This window comes from Phocoena phocoena, chromosome 4 (genome assembly GCF_963924675.1).
Source record: "Phocoena phocoena chromosome 4, mPhoPho1.1, whole genome shotgun sequence".
NCBI classification, from domain to species: Eukaryota; Metazoa; Chordata; class Mammalia; order Artiodactyla; family Phocoenidae; genus Phocoena; species Phocoena phocoena.
In genome coordinates, this window is record NC_089222.1 from 55056102 (window position 1) to 55083381 (window position 27280).

General features: G+C 34.2%; 1 protein-coding gene across 1 annotated transcript in view; it reads left to right on the plus strand.

Moving 5' to 3' along the window:
• NAALADL2 (N-acetylated alpha-linked acidic dipeptidase like 2) overlaps positions 1-27280 on the plus strand; it is an 862695-nt gene that overhangs the window by 645031 nt on the left and 190384 nt on the right. The window contains 1 exon segment of the mRNA XM_065875821.1: positions 3766-3861. Within this exon segment, the coding sequence (XP_065731893.1) occupies positions 3766-3861 (96 nt within the window).

Here is a 27280-nt window from a genome sequence, read left to right on the forward strand (position 1 = left end):
GGAGACTGTGATAAGGAGAAGATTGGGTAGACCACCTAGAAACAATAAAGGCTCAAAAAGGAAAAGAGAATCCAGTTATAGGTAGAAAATAATATATAAATGGAGAACCAGCAGAGTCAAATCATGGACTTTAGGAAAAAGAGTTGAAAGAAGAAAGGTATGCTAAATATTGTTAAATGTTACAGAAAGGACAAGTAAGTTTAGAGACTGGGGAGACACTGAATTTTAAACTAGATCCTGGATAGACTTTTCTTATCAATATCACTTCTTCTGTGATATTCTTACTATGATCTCCATGTGACATACCTACAATATTAAGTTCTGCATATCTTAACTTACTCTTTCATTTCAGTCTATCAATGAATTGTTCTAAACGAAAGTGCTCTCTAAATGGTTAGTGGTGTTTTACTTGCCTCTGTTCATCAACAGGTGGGAGCCATTATCAAACAGCTATCAATGATAGTTAATTTGATAGCAGTGAAAACCTTTTACAAAGCATATATTCTTTTTTTTAATCTTTTCATTATTTTTTACGTCAGGATATATAAATAACTGTTCATAAATGATGATTATTATATTGAAAAGGAATGGTAGTGTCTTAATATTTTCAAACACATTGATGTTAGATTATCGTCCAAATCGCATTAGATTTAGTTCCATGAGATTAAGGACAACATCCTGCATTTAGTGTAGGACCTGGCATACAGTAATTGTCAAATGCATATTGTTTAAATGCTTATAAAAATGAGGCACTAGAAACAAACAATGGGATGAAAGAGATAGGTGAAGGAACCAGAAAGAGAAGGAGATTATATTAGAGAATAAAGCACATATGGATAATTTAATTTAATATGTTCTGTTTTTGAATAATTGAAAGTTCAATAAAAACCTCATTAATTATAACTCCCAATTTCTATTCTTATGGGATCATTCATTTTGAGGCTCGCTGACAGTTTACTTTTGCACTATTTATGAAGTTTTGTTTTGCTAAGTATGCTAATCAGATAAAATTATTTCAACTTTATTTACAATTACTCATGGGGCAAACTTTTTAAGAACTTCAAGCTTAATTATTAAATGAAAATGAATACGGCAAATTGTCCATGTCATACTTTCACTAAAGTCAATTCAGAGATACCTCTATGCAGATTGTACACTGTTTCTCCCAGGATCACATAGAGTCTTTGGATTTCCTTTAGTTCAGCATCGTACCATAATCACTACCCCATCATCACCACCCTCACCATCATTATTATGCTATTTATTGTTTTTAGCAGCATCATCAATGTTATTAAACATAGTGTCTCCTATGTAGCAGGATTGGACTGTTCACAACATCTCTGTGAAATATATGTTATTCTCCAAGTTTCTTAGATGCTGTAACTAATCCTCTGGAGATTAAGATGCTTAATATGGCACAACTGTTAAGTGGCAAAACCAAAATTTTAACCTATTTCTATGTTGACTGCCCAAAATACCTCCACAAAACTCTGTTGATAAACAAAATTAAGTGTATTAGACGTATTTCAGTAAAGAAGAATACCACCTTAACTGAGTGTATTCGTTTCCTAGGGCTGCCATAACAAAGCACAACAGATTGAGTGACTTAAACAACAGACATGTATTGTCTTAACAGTTCAAGGTGTTATCAGTGTTGGTTTTTCCTGAGGTCTGTGACAGAGAATCAGTTCCAAGCCTCTTGACCAGTTTCTGGTGATTTTGAGGCAATCTTTTGAGTTCTTTGGCTTGTAGACACATCGCTCCAATCTGTGCCTTCATGTTTGAATGCTTTTCTCCCTGTGTACAAATTTGTCTCTAAATTTCCTCTTTTTATAAGGACACCAGTCACATTGTACTAGGGACCAACTCTATTCCAGTATGACCTCATTCTAACTTAGTTATTTATGCAGTGATCTATTTCCAAATAAGATCACATTCTGAGGTACTAAAGGCTAGGATTTCACATATGAATTATTCAACCCATAGCACTGAGTCTTAGTAGTCTCTCAAAATGGGGAGAAATTAGGAAAGGGCATTTATGATATTTTAGGCCTTGGCTATGTGGTTTTATGGCAGGTCTTAAAAACTGGAATACTGGTTGGAACTGGGCAGTTTCTAAAATTACTTTTAGATTGGTGGTTAAAATGAGGAGAGGAACATAAACAAGTTTTGACAAATAAGTGTTAGTCTTGATAGGTAAGCTATTTGGTTGATTCATGGTCTTATTATCGAAAAGTGCATATATGCTGGAGCAAACAACTAAATTACTTTATTTTTTTAATCGCAGTATTGTTCAAAATAGGGTGTTAAGAGTCTGTTTGATCACAGAATTATTTAGTATATGAAGACTTACAATTATGTTGGTTTCATTTCTCATGTGTATGACTTCTGAGTCTATCAACTACAGCATCCTAACTTTCTTTCCCACTATTGATATATCCCAATGTAGTCTGTTCTGCTGTTGGATTACTCTAACAAACAGTTCTAATAGAATTCAAATTAAATTTGTTATCCTGTGTGGTCATTGTTGGTGTAGACTTGATTTAATCTCTTTCCCATGATAGATTTTGAAAAATTTACCTATCTATATATATACCATCTTTTTTTCTATATATCTGTCACCTGCATAAGTACATATGTTCTGTCCCAATCTTATATTTTTTAAGACAAATAAGTTTAGTTACTTCAGGTTTTCAAATGAAAATTATATGTAGATAATAATTGTTTCATAGGATACTTATAGTGTTGATAACTATAAGAGCATTGTTTTAGGTATTGTCTTAGTCCATTTGAGCTGTTATAACAAAGTATCACAGACTGAGTGGCTTGTAAACAACAGGAATTTATTTCTCAAGTTCTGGTGGCTGGAAGTCCAAGATCAGGGTGCCATCATGGTTAGGTGAGAGCCCTCCTCCAGGTTGCAGAATTCTTACTGTATCCTCACATAAGGGGCTAGGGAGCTCTGTGAGGTCTCTTTTATAAGGACACTAATTCCAATTATGAGAACAAAGCCCTCATGACCTACATCCCTAAGGCCCCACCTCCTAATACTGTTACTTTGGAGATTAGGATTTCAGCATATGAATTGGAGGGGGGCATAAATATTCAGACCATAACAGGTAGCTACCTTATCAGCATCCCCTGTCTTCTTGCATCCGGAAATTTATCTGCACCTGCAAGTACAGAATGATTAATTACAATATCTTGATTCATTTCAACCATCTTCACGCTAAGGGTGTGATACAACGTTACAACTTTATTGGCAGCACATAAAGCCATGAGGTCATTCTACTCAAAACATATCCTACTATTGTTTTGAAGTAAGTTTTGCAGTATTTAAAATATTATGCACCCTGTTGCCTAGACTTTTTTTTGATTAAAAACATTCTATTCTACCAGTCTTTAAGCATAAAATTTAATATATAAAATAGAGAAGGGGTTTTAGATATGGGTTTTGCAGTCAAGATATCTTACTCTACACTGTCTGCATTTGAAAAGTAAAAGGGTGAACAGCAAATAATCTCTTTTGAGTAAGAAAACATTCTTTGGTAAATACAAATAATGTCAAGTGTTATAGAAGTCTAATCATTTTAATTTATAAATATTTTGTGACTGGTTAATTATATCAGCAGAATGAAGTCCAACAATCAACAGAAACCTTACAGCAATTTAGAGTCCTTTTGAATCTTTAAAGAAAATCCAATAAGCCCTTGAAAAACAAAATCAATGAAGAGTTTAGAATGTTTATTTTCTGGTTTTCCACAGGGTCCAAGTTTTCTCTCTGAAGGCTTTTTCCCTAAACGTGCAACAAAAATTGAAGAAATGGATCCTTTTTTCAAACTTCACGAGACCATTACCAAGGTAGGAGAGGAATGCATTCATGAAAAGATTGAGAAAGTTTTGTTCTTTCTGTTAGTAGAAGGAGGAAAGGAAAGTAACCAATCAAGAGAAATATAGATGTGTGTGTGTATATATATACATACATTCATTTGGAGAATATACTAGAGAGGATTTCACATACCTCCTACTATTTTACTAAGGAGTAAAGATGATAAGCAACTCAATCAAGATCATACAGACCAATACCTGATGATTTGTATTAAAAAATCAATTATTTTTTAATTGAAGTACAGTTGTGCAGTATTTTGTACATTACAGGTATACAATAGTGGTTCACAATTTTTAAAGATTATACTCCATTTACGGTTATTATAAAATATAAGCTATATTCCTTGTATTGTACAATATATCCTGGTAGCTTATTTTATACATAATAGTTGTACCTCTTACTCCCATGCCCTTTTATTTCTCCTCCCTGTCCCCTCTCCCCACTGGTAACCACTAGTTTGTTCTCTATATCTGTGAGCCTGCTTCTTTTTTGTTATATTCACTAGTTTGTTGTGCTTTTTAGATTCCACATTGTTGTTTGTGGTACTTTATTGTTGCAGTAAAAAAAAAAAAAAAAGGTTCTTTTTCTTAAAGAAAAAGTTAGACTGAATTTACAATAATTGCTTTTATTCGATGATGCTCATACCTATTTTTATGGTATATACTTGGCTGTGAGTTTATAGAATGAAGAAAATTAAATCCTACAGTATGGAGCAAATAAGTTTAATGTTCTGAGATCATATGACATTTTGTGAATTTTTACATTTACCAACAATTGATTTAACCAGTCATAACCAGTCTTTGGGGGATAGAGTTTGTACAGAATATTGGCATTTCAGTACACTTAAAAGAATCCATATTTATATATGCTTAGTTGAAAGATTGAATCATTCTTAAATCTTCTTAGTGAAATTTTACAAGGCTGTTTTTCTGCTTTAGAAAGAGGAATTGTGGTAAAATAACTGAACTCAATGAGTGGCAATGGAATGAGCTCAGAATACAAAAACTACAATTTTAGGTCTACCCTCACGTTTAAGAGATGTGTACGTTTATTTTTTTTCTGAACTTTAAAAATAAGTAGAGTTTGGACCATATTTTATGTAAAATTCTCCTAAGCTCAAGATTTCTGAACTTTAACTACATTTATAGCTCTTTCCTTTCCAGTCTAATCTAGTTCCTTGATTTAGTTTTGAATATATACATTCTCTGATCATTATTCATTCCTATTTGGATATAGTAAAATAGACGTGGCCCCCAAATAATAACTCCTTAACATTTAAAATCTTAACTGTACTCCTGATGTGCAAAGAAAGAGGGAGAGAGAGAGAGAGAGAGAGAGAGAGAGAGAGAGCGAGCATGAGAGAGAGAGGGAGAGGGAGAGAGAGAGAAAGAAATACAAATCTGATACCTATATCTATATCTATCTATTTATCTATATATCTATTTGAGTATATATATGTGTATACATTTGGATGAGGATGTGTGTGTGTTTATATGTATGTGTATGTATATATATATATTTGTTCAAATGTTATGGATACTTAGAGCCTAGGTTTATATACTTATTTTTAAGTAAAGCATTATAGGATTTTTAGGGCAATGAACGAATAATACTTTCTCCAATTTTTCTGCCTTTCTCTGTGGATCAGGAAATTCATGGATTTTTATAGAAGGGGCAGTTTGAGAACATATTGATACCAGGTATATAATGAGAAGATAATGTCTAGCACATGAAATTCCTAGCCAGAGAAAATTCTAAGGTTTTGATTTTAAAGGTATAAACACTCACTGATTCTTGCTACATGAGGCCTCGGCCATCCTACAACTCCTGAGAGAATGTTGGGAAGCAAGGATGGATGGGTCAGAGGGAGTAGGGGAGCATAGAATATGGCCTGACACATAAATATGAGATCAGTACTTAGTGTGAAACAGAAAATAAGAGGCCATTTGAAAGAAGACACAAATTTATGCACAGATATTGGTACAATTTCTACATGTATTTTCAAATATATTTCTCGTGTAAGCAGATGTTTAACCCATTAAATGGATGGTGGAAAGATTCTATGTGTATGAAAAATTAAAATCTAAAGTGCAGAAGCAGGTGTTCTATGACATTTTTAAATGATGGCATGTATTTACCTAATGTTGATACTGTTTCCCCAGTCATCACATTACCTGTGGTAACCACTCATGTGGACTCAGGCCAAGGGAAGAAATTGTGCTTCAGAAATTCAGTCTTATTTCACCAATTAAAAAAAAAAAAAGTGTTTAATAGATACTTTGTTTTAAAATCAGATTTTCTTTGATCAACAACAAAATGAAAGTATAAATATAGAGGGGTTGACCAGAGCACAAAACTAGGAAATATGGATTTTAGTTCTATCTTGACTCCCAACTTGTTATATTATTTAGTAGAACTTTATTTTCTACATCAAAAAATGGTACAGTCATAATGGATTTTCTCACTAGGATTCTCTGAGATTGAAAAGATGGTGTGTACATTTTCTCTGGAAGTGCAATATATATATAATTGAGTATAATTATTGACACATTAAAGAATACTAGTGCTAATGTCTTCAAAATAGGCCCCTACTTGAATTTTCTACATTTAGCTTTTACTTTAAAGAAAAGAGAGGAAAAAAATACCAACTTAGATATGAAAGCATATAACTAAATTAATTAATTAAATACTGAGAATATAGTGATAAGTTAACGTGTATAAATGGAGTATAAAATTTAATTTGTGAAGGGTTGAGGTCTTTAGAATATTTTGTTTCAGTAAGGATAATAGTGGTATTATCACAGTATATCACATGTTTATTATAATCCACATAGCAGTGTGATATTATAGAAATAGTGCTGGATTTTGAATAGAAAGATATAGATAGGTTTAAATTCTGTCACTGTCAATTATGAAAATGATATGAAATATGAAGAACACTTCGTAAAATGATAACGCACAGTTATTATTGCTATTATATCAATACTAAAACATTTTCAAGAAATCAGAAACAATGGAAATACTGAAGATACTATTCCTTATTTTCCCAATAAAAGTTTAAACTTGATACACAACACTATAACACAATCATATATTTAATGTTATCTAATTAAATACAAAAATATACATCTTATAGAAATTTTCATATAACACAATCTGTTGTTTTTTCCAAATTAATAACTGCATTCTAGACCTTTGTTATATACCACAAATATAATTTATGTCAAATTAAATTACAATTTCTAAGCATTAAAAATTTAATAATTTTTCATTAGTGCTTTTCTGAATTAAAAATAAAAATAAATAAACCACACTCATACATGGGATGTGAGCTGTGAGTTGAATCCTAGTAAGTAGTTTTCCAATGTTGTCCTATAGTTCCTTTTTTTAAAAAAAATGTTTTACAAAGTTTGAATTTATCTTGGCATTTGTCTTTTTGATATAAAGCATGAAACCAAGAAAATAATGAATAAGTCTCAATATTGATGCCAAAATGTGTAATTTATCATGGATTCAGGGACAGTCAGGTGGTACAGTATAAAGCTGCTGAAGGGTTGCACCTTACATCGATGTTGAAGATGTTTTCTTCAATTACCTTAAATTACCTTAAAAAATAGCATTTGTTTTTTAAAATTATCATAGAGACCAAACTAATACTTCCAAAGACTAAACATGAATGAAATACCAATAGAAATCTTAGCTGCTTAATCCTTTAATAAATGAATAAAATCACCATGGATTCATGTTTTGAAATAGGCTTATTTCTCCTTCTACACCTAGGAATTTTCTCATTATATTTCTAAATCATCAGCATTGAGCTCATAAATTGTTATTAGATATCTAAGCATTCTAGTAGCCTACTATAAGCCAAGGATGAAGCAAAACACTTGAAATAAAAAACAATTAACATACAGGAGTGGGTCCAAGGTAAGCAATTCATTTCAATATAACATACTAAAAGAGATGATAGTAATATGGGCAACATATGGGAGGGAAGAGGATGAAGATTTTACCTCTATGAGACTTGAAGAATTCACCAGAGAGGTGATGCTTGAGGAATTTAAGAATTTTAACTTTATCTTAATATCAGTGGATTTCCCTTGAGAGTTCCTTAAAGAGTAGGTTGTTGGTAGTAGTGTGCAAGATATGATGATGTGTAGTTTAGAAAAGAGAAGATAGATTTAAGAGATATTTCTAGCACTGGATATGCACAGGGTATATGATTTACTGGATATGGAACATGAAGCAGAATGAATGGTAAAGAATCATTTGAATAATTCTATCTTGGACAAAGTTGATATTATTGAATTAACTACATTAGGGGCTGGCCTGAAGAAAGTGATAACGAGTTTGACGATGGATATGTGGAATTTTGTTTACTATAGTGCATCTAGGCAGCTATGTCAAGGAAGTAGTTGGGTACATGAGGTTAGAGCTCAGGAAGAAGTAGGATCTAGAAATGCTTTATCTGATATAATAACCACTAGTCACATGTGGATTTAAATTAAATTAAAAATTAATTAAATGAAATTAGAATTTCATTTTCTCCATCTCATTAGCTACAATCCACATGCTTAGTAATCACATATGGGTAGTGACTACTGCACTGAAGAGCATACGTTATGGAACATTTTCATCATCACTAATGATAGAGATGATGTTACCCTGACAGTATTCATGATGAGGACAAAAAGAAAAATGGAGAGGACAAACAATCCAGGGTAGAGTGTTTCATTAAATCTACAGGATGATGCTATTCTAAGAAGAAGAAATGTTCAAAAGCATATCCACACACCACCTTGCACCCATTAGGATGGCTAATATCAAAAGATAAAACAAAACAAAACAGAAAATAACAAGTGTTGGTGAGGATTTGGAGAAATTGGAACCCTCATGAACTGTTGGTGGGAATATAAAATAGTAGTGCTGCTGTGGAAAACAACATGGCAGTTCCTCAAAAAATTAAAAATAGAGTTACCACATGATCCACCAATTCCACTTCTGGGTATATACCCCAAAGAATTGAAAGTGGCATCTTGAAGAGATATTTGTACACCCATATTGATAGTAGCATTATTCACAATAGCTAAAATGTGGAGACCACCCAAGTGTCCATAGATGGATGAATGGATAAGCAAAATGTGGTGTGTACATACAACAGAATATGATTCAACCTCTAAAAGATAGGAAACTCTGACATTCGCTACAACATGGATAAACCTTGAGGACACTCTGCTAAATGAAATAAGCCAGTCACCAAAAGAAAAATACTATATGATTCCACTTACATGAGATTCCTAGGATAAGTCATAATCACAGAGACAGAAAGCAGAATGGTGGCTGCCAGGAGTGAGGGGGAGAAGAGAGTGGGGAGTTGACTCTTTAATGGGTATAGAGTTTCAGCTTTAAAAGGTGAAAACAGATATGGAGATGGATAGTGGTGATGATTATACATTATGAATGTATTTAATATCACTGAACTGTACACTTAAAAGTAGTTAAGATGGTAAATTTTAAGTTATGTGTGTTTTACCACATTTTTTTTAAATTGGAAAAAAGTGTATTCACCCAATCAACTGCTCGTTTACTATAACTTTTGAACCAAGTATTTGGAAATTTAAAATTGTTTTTCTCTTCATTTATGCCTGCTCCTCAGTTCTCTTCTATTTTCCATAAATAGCTTCACCCAGCTTGGTACCCCTTTCTCTGATCTACTTGTCTATGATGTAATGTCCTGTATTTATGTTATGTGTTTTGGGATTTAATATATTTTATTATCATTTTCTTGCTAAAAGTTTGCCATAATAGACATTCAATAAATAAATAAATGCAGCTATGTTTAGAAGGAAAGAACTTTAAAATCAAATGTGAATATAGAGCATTTGGGGTGGCAGAGAAAAGGTACTATCTGTCATATTATTGAATTAATAGTACTTTTCCTCTGGAACCCCAAATGCTCAATATTATATTTTAAAACCTCTGAGTATGAATTGTACATCGAGTAAAACAAAAAATACCTTATACATGTGGTACCATGGAAACCAGCAAATGACCTAATTCTGCTTGTGAGCTTCCTCCAGAAATATCAGTTTATTAGTCCTTTCATTGTTTTTCCCACCTTATAAAAAAATGGTTCTTTTATTTTTAATTAGTATAGGATATGCAATATTAGTATTTTTATTAGTATATGGTTTTCTTAAATGGATATACATTTCTTTTTTTTCTTACATAATGTCAAAATAGAGACCTTTTACTAAAATTATTTGGACATTACAATATCGCAAAGAGAAAGCAGTAGGAATAATATAATATTTATTTCCATTATATATATGGAGAAAGTATCAGACTCAGATTACATTGCAGAGTAAGGCAGCATTTTTGTATAGCCTAGAAATCAAGGCTAATAATTCTTACATAGTTTATATTCTATCAATATAGTTGTATTTGCCCTTACTTATAGCTACAAGTTTTAACTCAGTTTTGCAGTGGTGCGGACAAAGGCTAATGGTGGTGTCCTCAGTGATGAAAAACATTTAAATAATTGTAACTTTTAACCATTTCAGTTAATATTAATTGCATTTGGCTGTCAATCTTCATTTAGAAATGATTAACCAGCATCACTTTAATTAATGGAGTCATATTCTGCTAATATATTATTTTAAAAACATGACTTGTGAAATATGACTCTGCAGTTATCTCTAAATGTCACTATTAAAATATGTTTGTACCAGTTGTTATATTAAGATTCTTATAGCATGGTAACTGAAAACTTAAAAGAACCTACTCATAACTCCAGAATGGAGAGGCAGACTAAAATACAGAATGATTTTACTTCTTTTGAGATGTCATTCTCAGCTATAGTTTAAAAATGTAGCTCAGTTGCCTTATATGAAGTAAGAGGAAAGGGATGAGACCAAATATCTTTTACTCTTTTTCCTGAATTTCAAAGGCATGTTGAGTTCATGAGCTAATAGAATTTCTGGTGCAGTTCTTTAAATGCTTAGAAAACCTGGCTATGATTTCTAATCTGAATGAGCAAATCTGATTGTCTTCCAAGTATCTCTAATGTTGATGTATTGTTTGGATAAAATATGAGAATATTGTATTCTACTTAGTAAAGCAAACAAAATGATATTCTTTAATCCTGTTTATGTGTACATTTGAAGTTATTCTGAAGCTGCGGATTTAAAGCTTTTGTTTTTATTTTTAAAAACACTTTGGAAATGTTTTCTGCTATATCAAATTATTGTACTAGATACAAAATGTCTCCATAGAGATCTACACTCTATGTGTTCATGACATGAGCTAAACCAGAAAACATCTCAAATATGTATTTTCAATGCAGAGACTGTACTTTGTAATAAAGAATTTTGGTTGGAGCTACTCAAGGGAGATGATAGGATATTAAAACCAGCCTCTTATGCTTTGAAAGGGAAATATTACAGGTGTGTATTTTCTTTATAAATGTATAATTAAACTCAATATCTTCATTTACTAAAATTGGAGAGTGCGCTGATTATATTTCTTGCCTAGAGAGGTTTGGTTTATGGTGTTTCATTATACTGCACAAATAGAGCTTCTAAAGGCATGCCTTATACTATCAGTTTCTCTTTTTTGTTTTTATTACTCAAAAGCAAATTAGCACACAATATAAGCTTGTCAAAATTTGACTCCCTTTTTAAAGAGAAGTTATTCATCAAAGTAGATATTCTGCTACAACATATTAAAGGAGTTATTATTGTATATTAAGATAGGAATAAGTAGAAAAACTGTTATTTTCTGAACATATATTTTTCTTTTATATATATATGTAAAAACTGATTTTGGCATGTGTTTATTACAGAATATAATTATAATAGTAATATAAATCAGAATAAGAAGCTCTGTGATCACCTGTAAATAATAAGACAGTCTTTTAAAGACAGTCAGCCTACTTCAGGAAGTTTTTATATCGAATTCAAGAAGCAGTAGCCTCATAAAGTAACTTTTTTTGATGATAACTGAATTTTGTATGCGCTAAATACAAGTCCTTCTTATTTCAGAGATCTATTCATAAGTAGAAAGTGAATTTGAATGTTGATTTCTGCATTTTTTTCTCACTTTGAACGAGAGAGTCTTTGCTTTTTCATACCATTCTCAGATAACATCATTCTCAAAGGTCTGTAGAAGTACAGAGGCAAAGGGCAGGGTAGTCAATGGATAACAGATTAGCTCTAGGTAGGCAGGTCAAATGTCCTTCCAAAACGTACTGTTGAAACAAAGCCTCTGTATAATAAAAATAATTAAAATCCCCAGGCAATAACCACTTACTAAAAAAATATCTAATATAACACAACAAACCAGAAGACGCTGAGCAGTCTATTGGAGTCTGTTATAATAAACTTTGATCATGATACTTAAATGTCCTGGGGAGTACCCACTGACCCCATGGGTGACAATAATAAAAGATCCCCTCACGCGTGCATGTGCACGCACACACGCGCACACACACACAGTGTGGTATTAACTGATCAACGATACGGTCTTTCAGTGCTAGTTGCTCTCAGTATTATTTCTTGGAAAGCACTGAATTATATCAATATATGTATGTATGTACATATACCTTCTTTTCCAGGGAAGAATGAATGTCTGCTGTATTTTTTAAAATAATCTTTGGACCTGTAAATTCTGCTGTTGGTGTGATATAGAAAATATTCAAAATTGCCATTTTTTTAGCATCCAGTATAGTCATCATTTGATTATCCAGTGTCTCTCTTGAAGAGTTCACAATAATTGGTATTTTAGGATAGAATGAATGTATTCCAAAAATATGAATATTTTTATGACATTGAATTGAATTGAAGAAACTGAGCAAGAATTAGATTTGAAGAAATCAACAAATTTTTGTTTGAAAGGCATTATGATAGGAAAACAGTATTTACTTTGACTCAATTAGGTTTTATTTATTAATATGTCAATTAAATTTTACAAAATCAAGGTTTAGGACTTCATTACATTTGAAATTACAGTGGCCTTGAATCACTTAGTGAAGGTTCAAATAGTAATATTTCTGCATTCTAAAATAAAATAATAATGAACGATCATAATTATGTTCCCGAGTCATTAAGAAAAAGAACCGTGATCTGTATAGTTACTGACTTTCAAGAAAACAGGAGAGAGGGTAATCCATTTTAAAGACATTTCCTTCAAAACTGAAAAAGGTACATATCAGAACAATTTTGTTTGCTATTAGTAAAGACCCATGTGCAAATGTTTAATAAAAATAAAGGAATTCTATTTTTCTCATGCAAGTGAAATGTCTAGGAGATTCATGCTTCACGAGGAGCTCAAACACAGATCTACTTATCTGTTATCCTTTCAGCTCTGCCTTTCTCTCTGCTGGACTTTTTACTAGTGGAATTCCTCCATGGTACAAAAATGCTGACAGCAGTTTCTGGAATCATACCTGTACATAATTCTGTCAAAGCAGGAGAGGATCTCTTTTCTCAGGACAGCAATGATGCTAGAAAGCCCCAGCAACCAAAAAAAAAAAAAAAAAATCATATTCTGAATTGATCTTATGCTTATTTTGAATCATTTCTTGTGAATAGGGTAATAACTATGCTGACTGGATTACACTAGGTTTACGTAAACTGATCACCATGGAAAAGGGGTTAAAGTTACCTTGATTAGTTTAGAAGTCATTCTTTCCCTTGGAACTGGAGTCAATCCCATTCACAATATGTGGCTGCAGCAAAACAGTATAAATTAGAGTAGCAATAGTGTTTCAGAGACAACCACTAAATCTGCTACCAGTTGCAACAATGTTTTTGTCTACAAATGAGTATTTTGTAGAATCAGTAAGAATCAGTATTTTGGAAAAGGCAAAATCACTGCTAAGCAGTGGAAGCATTTCTGTTTACAGGTTGCTATTACTCTGGTATGTCTAGTCATTGTAACCACCTGAGAGGGAACAGGCGATGGGGAAAAAAAAAGAGTGAAATATAGATGGGAAATATTCACAAAGTGAGTTTGGTTACTGCATTTCCTCCCAGTTTCACTGCATACTATGAAGTATTAAATGGACTTAAAAGAGTAAGAAAACTTGCTGTATTCATGAAGCAAATCTCTTTTCCTGCCCCCTTGGTAGACATCCAAAGGTAATTATCATATTTACGCTGAAACTCAGCGTTATTCTTAATATATCACTTTAGACAGCCGGTATGAATTCACTGGATTTGACATGAGCTAAACCTATTGGCCAACCTGTATCCTAAAATACTCATCAGTTATGACCTTCTACTTTTAAGGAGGTGATTGACCCTTAGAAACTTCAAGGAATCACTGATTTAAGAAACCCCACTGTGAGGACCTCTGTAAGCCTATGGACTAATTAAAGTAACCTAAAGCAACTAATTTTTTGGATGGTAACTTATATTCAAAAGATGAGGCACTAATAACTATTTCAAGATAGAATCCCTTCCTGCCCCTTAAGGGGTGATATTCTTGTCAATGTTAGAAACATCTGAATGTATGCCTCTGTGTATAGCAGGGTATTTCTGTGTTTCATTTTATTGCTGACCCAAGAACTTCATGTTTAAAAGATTTTGTTTACTAAACAAGTGGTAATTAATTCATTTACAGTTATCACTATTTCTCCAGTTCAACATTGATCCAGATTTCGGCAAATACTCTAGATTGCCATTGAAATAAAATAAGCATACAGATATTGAGATACTATACACTCTAGGGGTTTGTTCATTTTGGCTGTTGGCATTTATTCATTTCCCGATTTGATTTCTCATGTCTCAGTCTAAGAGATGTTTGTATTTGATATAAGGCATGGCTATCAGTGATCAGCCTACTGAATAAAACTGTAGAATTCTTATTTCAGCAATAGTTTACAAGAGTCTCTGTAAAGCTTAAAATTTCTCCTTGCCATTTTTGGCCAAAGCAAAGATACTGACATTCAATTTAGCAGTTAAGTATACATTTTTTACTAAGTGCTTAAATATTGGTAACAATGCATTTTATAGACTTAGGGATTGAAATATTAGAGATGCATATTTAAGCGCCTATGGAGATATTACATTAATTGTCATTTGATTAGCCTGTATTAACAACAAGTTTAGTGTGTAAAGGATGGAGGAAGAGTATAAGAAAAATGTGGGACATTGGAATAAACAGTGACATTGAGAAGATGGTAAAGTGTATTAGACAACTTCAGAACACAAGGCAAATGTAAAAAAAAAGTTTGTAAAATACATGAATGAACAAAGCATTTGTATAATTAGTGTAAGTTTCATTATTATCTCAAATAATGAGAAATTTGACCTAAATACAAGAAATTTATTAACAAAATATTAATCACAACTCCTAAGTGCCACCCAATTTATATGCTATAAAGACATTTATATGATCCAAGTAACTAATTCCCAGAGCAATGAAAAGGAAAGATGGAATTTGTGATTTCTTTTCACCTTTTCTTACCCTGCTTACTTCCTCAGCAAAGAGCCAGATAAAAGATTTAGATACTCTTAATGAAATGGTTCACATTTATTTTATTCATATCCTTCAGAGCCCTCCTAGGGACAATCAAGCTGCCACTTTCAGGAGATTTTCCTGATTTCAATGAGTTAATTATAAAATCAAGTTGTTTGGCTCCAATTTGTTTTTGGAAATGTGGTCACTGTGCCTCAGGACCTTGTGTCTAAAGTTTTACGGGTTGCCACGAGATGGCTGTATTCTCTCAATTGGCAACATGAATTACAGAGATAGAGATTCTCTAAGTACTCTTAGAGATCCAAGTGCATGAGTTTTGTATATAGCTACTTTTATAATTACATCAGTTTTTGCAAGAGTACTACTCTTAAAAAAGTGATCTATTTTTTTAAACACAGAAAGTATGGAGACCATTTTTTGTTGTTGATAAACTGAATTGTTTTCTCCATGCATAATTTATCTTTGTTTTTTTTTTTTTTGAAAAAAAATCACTTCTTGGGTATTTTTAAGTCCTCTCTATTTAAGATCTTGAATATGAACATTTTCTGAGGCTCACAGTGGATGTTTAAAAACTCCTGCTTTGGAAGAATGAGACTAAGGAAGACCAAGTAATTATGGTTCATCATATCTGCTTTGATTAATAATTTTGGCTAATCCAGACTAGTGATAACCCAGTGGGAGGAGGGTATGAAGGCAGATGGATATGCCAGAATGACTACACTAAATGACTGTGAACATGGAACCAAACAAATGTATAAACAAGCGACTGATGAGAATCTTAGCAGAGTTATTTCAGAATAGAAAAAAATGTCATTTTTATGTCAGATGACTTGGGGAAATAATAAAAGCATTTTAAAACAAGGAAAGAAAGTTATAGGTTTTTGGAACAATACAGGCTTTATTGAACCTCTCTAGGTGACATTTCTTCTTTCAGTCAACTAGTAGGAATCATTTTTCATGTAGATTACCCATAGATGCACAATAAAAAATGATTAATATATTATTATTTAAAAAGTGACAGACTGCAAATTATGTGGAAAAGCAACATAAGGATGAGAGAAAATGCTAATTATATTAATTTATCAGCACTCTTAATTGTGAAGCAATGCAACCATTCAGTGTTGCTTTATCCCTCTCATGTTAAAACTTCAAATGAGAATAAGACTATTATTGTTCATTATACATGTATTCTCATAATAAGTTTATGGAGTAGACAGGCTTCTCATTCTTCTCTTCTTCATTCAGTGTACCGTAAATATTATTCTCATTGTACAGGGAAGAAATCTGAGTGTCAGAGAGACTGAGTAACTTGATGAGATGTGAATAGACCACACATGGTTTATTCAAATTTCCAGAGAGCATCATCATTTCACTTTTCAATGCTTTCTTCATAAATAGCTACAACAAATAGAAACAGTTTCTCTATTCATAATAGTATTCAATATCTTACCTATAATTCATTTGAAGAATAGATTCATCCTCTCATACATTCAGTGTTGAATAAGAGTGTATGCATACTTTGCTCTAATGATAATGCAGTGTTCAATAAGATGTGTGTTTGAGTATGTGTGTATGTGTGTATATATATATATGTTCTTTGTTATCACAGAATTTAAAATCTAATGGGAAATATAGACAACCAGGAAAACATTACAATATGATTTATTTTTTTTTTTTTTTTTTTTTTTTTTGAGACGGGACTGGACTGTTTTATTTTTTTTTTTTTTTTTTTTTTTAACATCTTTATTGGGGTATAATTGCTTTACAATGGTGTGTTAGTTTCTGATTTATAACAAAGTGAATCAGCTATACATATACATGTGCTCCCATGTGTCTTCCCTCCTGCATCTCCCTCCCTCCCACTCTCCCCCTCCCACCCCTCCAGGCTGTCCCAAAGCCCCGAGCTAATATCCCTGTGCCTTGCGGCTGCTTCCCCCCAGCTATCCACCCCACCACGTTTGTTAGTGTGTATATGTCCATGACTCTCTCTCGCCCTGTCAAAACTCACCCTTCCCCTTCCCCATATCCCCAAGTCCGCTCTCCAGTAGGTCTGCGCCTCCATTCCTGTCTTATCCCTAGGTTCTTCATGACATTTTTTCCCCTCAAATTCCATATATATGTGTTAGCATACGGTATCTGTCTTTGTCTTTCTGACTTACTTCACTCTGTATGACAGACTCTAGGTCTATCCATCTCATTACAAATATCTCAATTTCATTTCTTTTTAAGGCTGAGTAATATTCCATTGTGTATATGTGCCACATCTTCTTTATCCATTCGTCCGATGATGGGCGCTTAGGTTCTTTCCATCTCCGGGCTATTGTAAATAGAGCTGCAATGAACATTTTGGTACATGACTCCTTTTGAATTTTGGTTTTCTCAGGGTATATGCCCAGTAGTGGGATTGCTGGGTCATATGGTAATTCTATTTGTAGTTTTTTAAGGAACCTCCATACTGTTCTCCATAGTGGCTGAACCAATTCACATTCCCACCAGCAGTGCAAGAGTGTCCCCTTTTCTCCACACCCTCTCCAGCATTTATTGTTTCTAGATTTTTTGATGATGGCCATTCTGACTGGTGTGAGATGATATCTCATTGTAGTTTTGATTTGCATTTCTCTAATGATTAATGAGGTTGAGCATTCTTTCATGTGTTTGTTGGCATTCTGTATATCTTCTTTGGAGAAATGTCTGTTTAGGTCTTCTGCCCATTTTTGGATGGGGTTGTTTGTTTTTTTGTTATTGAGCTGCATGAGCTGCTTGTAAATTTTGGAGATTAATCCTTTGTCAGTTGCTTCATTTGCAAATGTTTTCTCCCATTCTGAGTGTTGTCTTTTGGTCTTGATTATGGTTTCCTTTGCTGTGCAAAAGCTTTGAAGTTTCATTAGGTCCCATTTGTTTATTTTTGTTTTTATTTCCATTACTCTAGGAGGTGGGTCAGAAAGGATCTTGCTGTGATTTATGTCATAGAGTGTTCTTCCTATGTTTTCCTCTAAGAGTTTGATAGTTTCTGGCCTTACATTTAGGTCTTTAATCCATTTTGAGCTTATTTTTGTGTATGGTGTTAGGGAGTGATCTAATCTCATACTTTTACATGTACCTGTCCAGTTTTCCCAGCACCATTTATTGAAGAGGCTGTCCTTTCTCCACTGTACATTCCTGCCTCCTTTATCAAAGATAAGGTGTCCATATGTGCATGGGTTTATCTCTGGGCTTTCTATCCTGTTCCACTGATCTATCTTTCTGTTTTTGTGCCAGTACCATACTGTCTTGATTACTGTTGCTTTGTAGTATAGTCTGAAGTCAGGGAGCCTGATTCCTCCAGCTCCTTTTTTCGTTCTCAAAATTGCTTTGGCTATTCGGGGTCTTTTGTGTTTCCATACAAATTGCGAAATTTTTTGTTCTAGTTCTGTGAAAAATGCCAGTGGTAGTTTAATAGGGATTGCATTGAATCTGTAGATTGCTTTGGGTAGTAGAGTCATTTTCACAATGTTGATTCTTCCCATCCAAGAACATGGTATATCTCTCCATCTATTTGTATCATCTTTAATTTCTTTCATCAGTGTCTTATAATTTTCTGCATACAGGTCTTTCGTATCCTTAGGTAGGTTTATTCCTAGATACTTTATTCGTTTTGTTGCAATGGTAAATGGGAGTGTTTTCTTGATTTCACTTTCAGATTTTTCATCATTAGTATATAGGAATGCCAGAGATTTCTGTGCATTAATTTTGTATCCTGCTACTTTACCAAATTCATTGATTAGCTCTAGTAGTTTTCTGGTAGCATCTTTAGGATTCTCTATGTATAGTATCATGTCATCTGCAAACAGTGACAGCTTTACTTCTTCTTTTCCGATGTGGATTCCTTTTATTTCCTTTTCTTCTCTGATTGCTGTGGCTAAAACTTCCAAAACTATGTTGAATAAGAGTGGTGAGAGTGGGCAACCTTGTCTTGTTCCTGATCTTAGTGGAAATGCTTTCAGTTTTTCACCATTGAGGATGATGTTTGCTGTGGGCTTGTCATATATGGCCTTTATTATGTTGAGGAAAGTTCCCTCTATGCCCACTTTCTGGAGGGTTTTTATCATAAATGGGTGTTGAATTTTGTCAAAAGCTTTCTCTGCATCTATTGAGATGATCATATGGTTTTTCTCCTTCAATTTGTTAATATGGTTTATCACATTGATAGATTTGCGTATATTGAAGAATCCTTGCATTCCTGGAATAAACCCCACTTGATCATGGTGTATGATCCTTTTAATGTGCTGTTGGATTCTGTTTGCTAGTATTTTGTTGAGGATTTTTGCATCTATGTTCATCAGTGATATTGGCCTGTAGTTTTCTTTCTTTGTGACATCCTTGTCTGGTTTTGGTATCAAGGTGATGGTGGCCTCGTAGAAGGAATTTGGGAGTGTTCCTCCCTCTGCTATATTTTGGAAGAGTTCGAGAAGGATAGGTGTTAGCTCTTCTCTAAACGTTTGATAGAATTCACCTGTGAAGCCATCTGGTCCTGGGCTTTTGTTTGTTGGAAGATTTTTAATCACACTTTCAATTTCAGTGCTTGTGATTGGTCTGTTCATATTTTCTATTTCTTCCTGATTCAGTCTTGGCAGGTTGTGCATTTCTAAGAATTTGTCCATTTCTTCCAGATTGTCCATTTTTTTGGCATAGAGTTGCTTGTAGTAATCTCTCATGATTTTTTTTATTTCTGCAGTGTCAGTTGTTATTTCTCCTTTCTCATTTCTAATTCTATTGATTTGAGTCTTCTCCCTTTTTTTCTTGATGAGTCTAGCTAGTGGTTTATCTATTTTGTTTATCTTCTCAAAGAACCAGCTTTTAGTTTTATTGATCTTTGCTATCGTTTCCTTCATTTCTTTTTCATTTATTTCTGATCTGATTTTTATGATTTCTTTCCTTCTGCTAGCTTTGGGGCTTTTTTGTTCTTCTTTCTCTAATTGCTTGAGGTGCAAGGTTAGGTTGTTTATTCGAGATGTTTCCTGCTTCTTAAGGTGGGCTTGTATTGCTATAAACTTCCCCCTTAGAACTGCTTTTGCTGCATCCCATAGGTTTTGGGTCGTTGTGTCTCCATTGTCATTTGTTTCTAGGTATTTTTTTATTTCCTCTTTAATTTCTTCAGTGATCACTTCATTATTAAGTAGTGTATTGTTTAGCCTCCATGTGCTTGTATATTTTACAGATCTTTTCCTGTAATTGATATCTAGTCTCATGGCGTTGTGGTCAGAAAAGATACTTGATACAATTTCAATTTTCTTAAATTTACCAAGGCTTGATTTGTGACCCAAGATATGATCTATCCTGGAGAATGTTCCATGAGCACTTGAGAAAAATGTGTAATCTGTTGTTTTTGGATGGAGTGTCCTATAAATATCAATTAAGTCCATCTTGTTTAATGTATCATTTAAAGCTTGTGTTTCCTTATTTATTTTCATTTTGGATGATCTGTCCATGGGTGAAAGTGGGGTGTTAAAGTCCCCTACTATGAATGTGTTACTGTCTATTTCCCCTTTTATGGCTGTTAGTATTTGCCTTACGTATTGAGGTGCTCCTATGTTGGGTGCATAAATATTTACAATTGTTATATCTTCTTCTTGGATCGATCCCTTGATCATTATGTAGTGTCCTTCTTTATCCCTTTTAATAGTCCTTATTTTAAAGTCTATTTTGTCTGATATGAGAATTGCTACTCCCGCTTTCTTTTGGTTTCCATTTGCATGGAATATCTTTTTCCATCCCCTTACTTTCAGTCTGTATGTGTCTCTAGGTCTGAGGTGGGTCTCTTGTAGACAGCATATATAAGGGTCTTGTTTTTGTATCCATTCAGCCAATCTGTGTCTTTTGGTGGGAGCATTTAGTCCATTTACATTTAAGGTAATTATCGATATGTATGTTCCTATTCCCATTTTCTATATTGTTTTGGGTTCGTTATTATAGGTCGTTTCCTTCTTTTGCATTTCTTATCTAGAGGAGTTCCTTTAGCATTTGTTGTAAAGCTGGTTTGGTGGTGCTGAACTCTCTCAGCTTTTTCTTGTCTGTAAAGGTTTTAATTTCTCCATCAAATCTGAATGAGATCCTTGCTGGGTAGAGTAGTCTTGGTTGCAGGTTTTTCTCCTTCATCACTTTCAGTATGTCCTGCCACTCCCTTCTGGCTTGTAGGGTTTCTGCTGAGAGATCAGCTGTTAACCTTATGGGGATTCCCTTGTGTGTTATTTGTTGTTTTTCCCTTGCTGCTTTTAATATGCTTTCTTTGTATTTAATTTTTGATAGTTTGATTAATATGTGTCTTGGCGTATTTCTCCTTGTATTTATCCTGTATGGGACTCTCTGTGCTTCCTGGACTTGATTAACTATTTCCTTTCCCATATTAGGGAAGTTTTCAACTATAATCTCTTCAAATATTTTCTCAGTCCCTTTCTTTTTTTCTTCTTCTTCTGGAACCCCTATAATTCGAATGTTGGTGCGTTTAATGTTGTCCCAGAGCTCTCTGAGACTGTCCTCAGTTCTTTTCATTCTTTTTTCTTTATTCTGCTCTGCAGTAGTTATTTCCACTACTTTATCTTCCAGGTCACTTATCCGTTCTTCTGCCTCAGTTATTCTGCTATTGATCCTATCTAGAGTACTTTTAATTTCATTTATTGCGTTGTTCATCGTTGCTTGTTTCATCTTTATGTCTTCTAGGTCCTTGTTAACTGTTTCTTGCATTTTGTCTATTCTACTTCCAAGATTTCGGATCATCCTTACTATCATTATTCTGAATTCTTTTTCAGGTAGATTGCCTATTTCCTCTTCATTTGTTAGGTCTGGTGGGTTTTTATCTTGCTCCTTCATCTGCTGTGTGTTTTTCTGTCTTCTCATTTTGCTTATCTTACTGTGTTTGGGGTCTCCTTTTTGCAGGCTGCACGCTCGTAGTTCCCGTTGTTTTTGATGTCTGTCTCCAGTGGCTAAGGTTGTTTCAGCGGGTTGTGTAGGCTTCCTGGTGGAGGGGACTAGTGCCTGTGTTGTGCTGGATGAGGCTCGGTCTTGTCTCTCTAGTGGGCAGATTCACGTCTGGTGGTATGTTTTGGGGTGTCTGTGGCCTTGTTATGATTTTAGGCAGCCTCTCTGCTAATGGGTGGGGTTGTGTTCCTGTTTTGCTAGTTGTTTGGCATAGGTTGTCCAGCACTGTGGCTTGCTGGTCGTTGAGTGAAGCTGGGTGCTGTTGTTAAGATGGAGGTCTCTGGGAGATGTCCACCGTTTAATATTATTTGGAGCTGGGAGATCTCTTGTTGATCAGTTTCCTGAAGTTGGCTCTCCTACCTCAGAGGCAGAGCCCTGCCTCCTGGGCTGGAGCACCAAGAGCCTTTCATCCACACGGCATAGGCCTGGCACAGTACTGGATGCTCAAGACACAGGAGTGAATGAGAGAGATGATGTACTTTGCCCTCCTGAAGTTATAGCCAGTTGTATTTATATTGAGCACGGCATATAATTTCCTTGTCTCAATTCTCTCATCTGTGGAGGGAAAAGAGACAGGCACCGCGTCCCACTCACTGCGCTCTCGGGGAAAGCGTTCCGCCTCCTCGGCCTCGCGAGGGCCTCGCACCGGCACGTGTAGGGCGAGGGTGGGGGGTTATCTAGCGCCCAGAGGCCTGTCTCCTTGCGGCATTTGGGAGGTAAAGGGGGCCCACTTTACCTCCCAGCGGGAAACTCAGCGCCCCCGCCCCCAGCCGAGGAAACGGCAGTTTAAAGGCCACGGCCACAAGGAGGGCGAAGGACGCGGCAGCTTGGCTCAGGACGCCGGCTGGGGGGGCGGCCGATGCCTCAGGGATCCCGGAGTCCTACAATATGATTTAATTAGTGTTATGATAAGGGATGTGTAAGGAGCTTTGACAGTGCGTTAAAAGACGCTTAAGCAGGAACAGACAGCCAACACATAGATGCATCCAGTTAGCCATTTTAATAGGCAACTGTTTTCTCATTCCATGCCACTGACAGAAAAGTCATATGAAAGTGTGGGGAAAGCATTTAACCCTCATTGGTCAAAAATTTAAACCCAAGACTTTTCTGACTTCCTCTCCTAGTTCTGCTCCAGCTCCACTGGACTCTTTACTATTCTTCAAACATAGCAGGCATGTGCCTTCTTCAGGGCTGCCTTTGTCTAGAAGACTCTCCTCTCGAATATCGATGTGGCTCACTCGTATGCTTCCTTCAGATCTCCATTTAAATGTTGCTTTGTCTCTGAGGCCTTTCCCAAGTACTATATAAAAGAGCACCCTCCCTCATCCCTATCTTCTCACCCAGCTTTTTCTTCAAAGCCCTTTCTTTGTCTGACTTACAATTCTTTCTTCCTTTCTCTTTTTCCTTCCATCCCTAGTTTAACCATTATAATTTTTTTGTCTTCCCTCCATTAGAATGTAGTTCCCTAGGAGCAGGGACTAGGCTTGTTTTGTTTCCTGCTTTATCTCCAGGTCTGTTTAATTATTTGTTGAATGAATGACTAAAAAGCAGTTTGCAGCATAGCAGGGGAATAAACTAAAACAATGTGATTGCTTTCTCTCTGTACAAGTCTTCCCATCCACACCAACAGTGACTTAGTGATATTTCATGTGAAAGATGGACAAAGGTTACAGGTCACTTCCTTACCAGTTTCATTTTTATTTCTCAAAGTATACAGATATACATTCTGATTCCACACCTGACATAAGCACTCTCCTCCCAAGCTAAAACTCTCTACTTACAGCTATTTTGTAGATTAAAAATTATTGTAAATTAAGTTGCTTGAGAAAATATAAAAATATATATTCTCACAATAAGTCCAAGTTAAGCATTAATACACTTCTTTTTTCAAATGCCAGATTACTGGTTACCAATACATGCCATTAGAATGAAATGAAACAAAATTTAATTTTTATTTTTTCATTGTAAAATATATGCACAAAAGAGAGTATTCATCATATGTACATCTTAGAGGATGATCAAAAAGTAAACCCCCACATAACCACCAGCCATCCTGGTTAAGAAATAGAATAATGCCAGTCCCTTCCTAGGTGTCCCTTTTCGATCTTTCTAGGAGAGTGGTTCACTCGAACCATTATGCATGTTCTTTTTTGAGAATCCGTTGATTATTCTTCTTTATAGTTTCATCTCCTCTATATGCATCCTTAAACAATGTATTGTTTAGATTTAACATTTCTAAAAGCAGAATTACAGAATATGCTTTTGTGATTTGATTCTTTGCTCTATGAGATTTACTGTTGTGGGCATAAAGCCACAGAATTTGACATAATGCTTTTACTGGTTACTCAAGACCTGCAGGCAAATAGAAATAAAGGAGATTGACCACCAGGCATATCAGCATCTCAAACCGGGTTTTCAGGTCTTCTTTTGTACATAAATGTATCTAAGGTAGCCACCACCCTCAACTTTTATGGGCACCTTTTTGCCAATCATCAAAATGGAGAGCAGCTCTACTCAAAAGTAAGCTGATATCTGGAGTAAAACCTTTAAATTTTTTGAATCATTATATTGTACACCTGTAACTTATAATATTTTAAATCAACTATACTTCAATAAAAAAGTAAACAATGTCAAATGGCTGCTAATATGCATTTGAAAAGTGATTCAAGTATATGTTTTGAAGGCAGAGACAGTAACAATATGGGACATCAGATATACATATGAGAAGGGGTTCAAATATATGTTTTGAAACCAAGAGAAGAACAAACCAGGCAATGTACATCTTTGGTAGGCAATCCATATACGTATCCAAAAAGAGAAGAGTTTCAATATTATTTCAGAAGAACAAAGATGTGTTTGATTTTGAGGAATAAGCATGAAAGATATGTATTACCTGGGTATTAAGTTTTAGAATAGTAACAGAAATTTTGATTGATAATGAAGAGAGGCTGATTTCCCTGTTCATCATTCACATTCATAGGTGGCGCAGTAGTTTATTTTTATTACTGTAAAACTTTCCGTTGCATAAATACACCAAATTTGTTTATGTAGTGCTCTACTGTTGATGGGAATTTGGGTTGTTTCCAACAACTATTAACATTTTTGTACATGTCTCCTGTATGATTTTCTCTAGCATATACACCCAGTAATGGAATTACTGGCACATAGGGAATAAATATTTTTACCTTTATTTGATAATGCTAACTTGTTAGAATAGTTGACTGGCAAATCCCCCAAAGACTACCAGAATAATCTACTGATGAAGCAAAGTTTATTACACTAATTTTACAAAGGGAGGACACCACCTTGAGTGAATCTTAGTAAGAGGGGTATTCTGGGGAAATATTTATAGAAGATGTGAGTGTCTGGGCTTGAGTTCTAAGCTGAGGGTTTCAATTCAAAGAAATAATTGTTAATGGGAAAAATCATAGCAATAGCTTAGGATTGATCGGTGGACGCAGTGATGGGAAAATTATTTGATAAATAAGATGTTTGTCTAAGTGAACAACATATCGTCCAGAGAGCAGAGGTGTTTGCATATAAGAGCAAGCTCTTTGCATATATTGGTTCATAGAAATTGCTTGAATCAAACAGTAAAGTTGTTTATTAGCCTAAAGCCTTGTCTACATAAGGAAGAATCTCTTGGAACAGTTATGTTGATACAGGTGGCCTTAGTTTTCAGTGCTGATAGCTAAGTGGACTCAGGTTGTCTCAGTTCTTGAAGTCATGTGTGACCATGCTCTTTAATAGAGTCTTCTACCAAATTTGCTTTTTTCTTTATTTTTGCTAATCTGATATATGTAAGTGTTGCCTAACTTTGGTTTAAATTATATTCCTTTCTCTGATTGCCAAGAAGTTGAGCACCTTTACATATGTGTATTGGCAATTTCAGTTGTGTCTGGATGTTTGTAAGTATGTTTTCTAAGTGTTTGTTACAATCATTGCCTTTTCTTCTCTTTTTAATTTATATTGTTTGTCTTTTTATTGATTCATAGGAGATACTTATATATCTTGGCCATAAGTTTGTTGTCAGTTACATGTGTTGCAAAGATTTTCTCCTTGATTTTGACTCTTATTTCCACTTTTTGTTCTTTATGATGAACAGTTCTGTGTTTCAGTGTAATCTAGTTTAGCAATCTCTTCCTTTAAGTTTAGTGTTTTTAGGGTCTTAAGAAATTCTTCTCTACCATGAGAAAATATTCTTATGCTACTTTATAAATCTTTGTAATTTTTTGTTTAACATTTAAATATTTAATCTACTACGATGATGATAATGATTGTGGTGATTTATCAATAGTTAGGGTCACAATTTCCATTTTCAACCTAATTTATTGAGAATTCCAACCTTCCCTAATGATATAAAGTAAAACTCTTATATATCAAGTTTCAATATTTGTATAGGTTTGTATCTCAATTATATTCCACAGTCTATTTGTCCATCTGGTTACAAACACAATACTGTCTTAGTCTTATGCCTTTAAAATAAGACTTTCTGTCTTATATTTCATGGTCCCTACTTAATTCTTCTGTAAGAATATCTTGACTGTTCTTGCCCTTTGTTCTTCCACATAAATGTAAGAAATTAGCTTGTTATATTCTAAATACAAATGCTTTGCTGGGATATCAATTGGAATTAAAGGTAGTACATATTTGTCAAATAAATAATTGCCTGGTCCAATATTGTTGATTGTTCTCAGAAGGTTATTATATTACTAGCATCAAATGTAGTAATGACAATAGCAAGGTAAATAATTGAATATCTTAGTTTTAAAGATTTTTAGTGCTGAACTAAAAGTCATCCTTTAAATAATTCATTTCATAGAATTTATACAACTCATAGACGTGAAGATCAAGATTGCAACAAGTATGTAGCTGAAATAGGTTTCAGTCAAAGCTCCAACTCCATTCATTCTTTTAAAAATGCAGATTCAGCATCTCTATATTTCCAGAGCTATA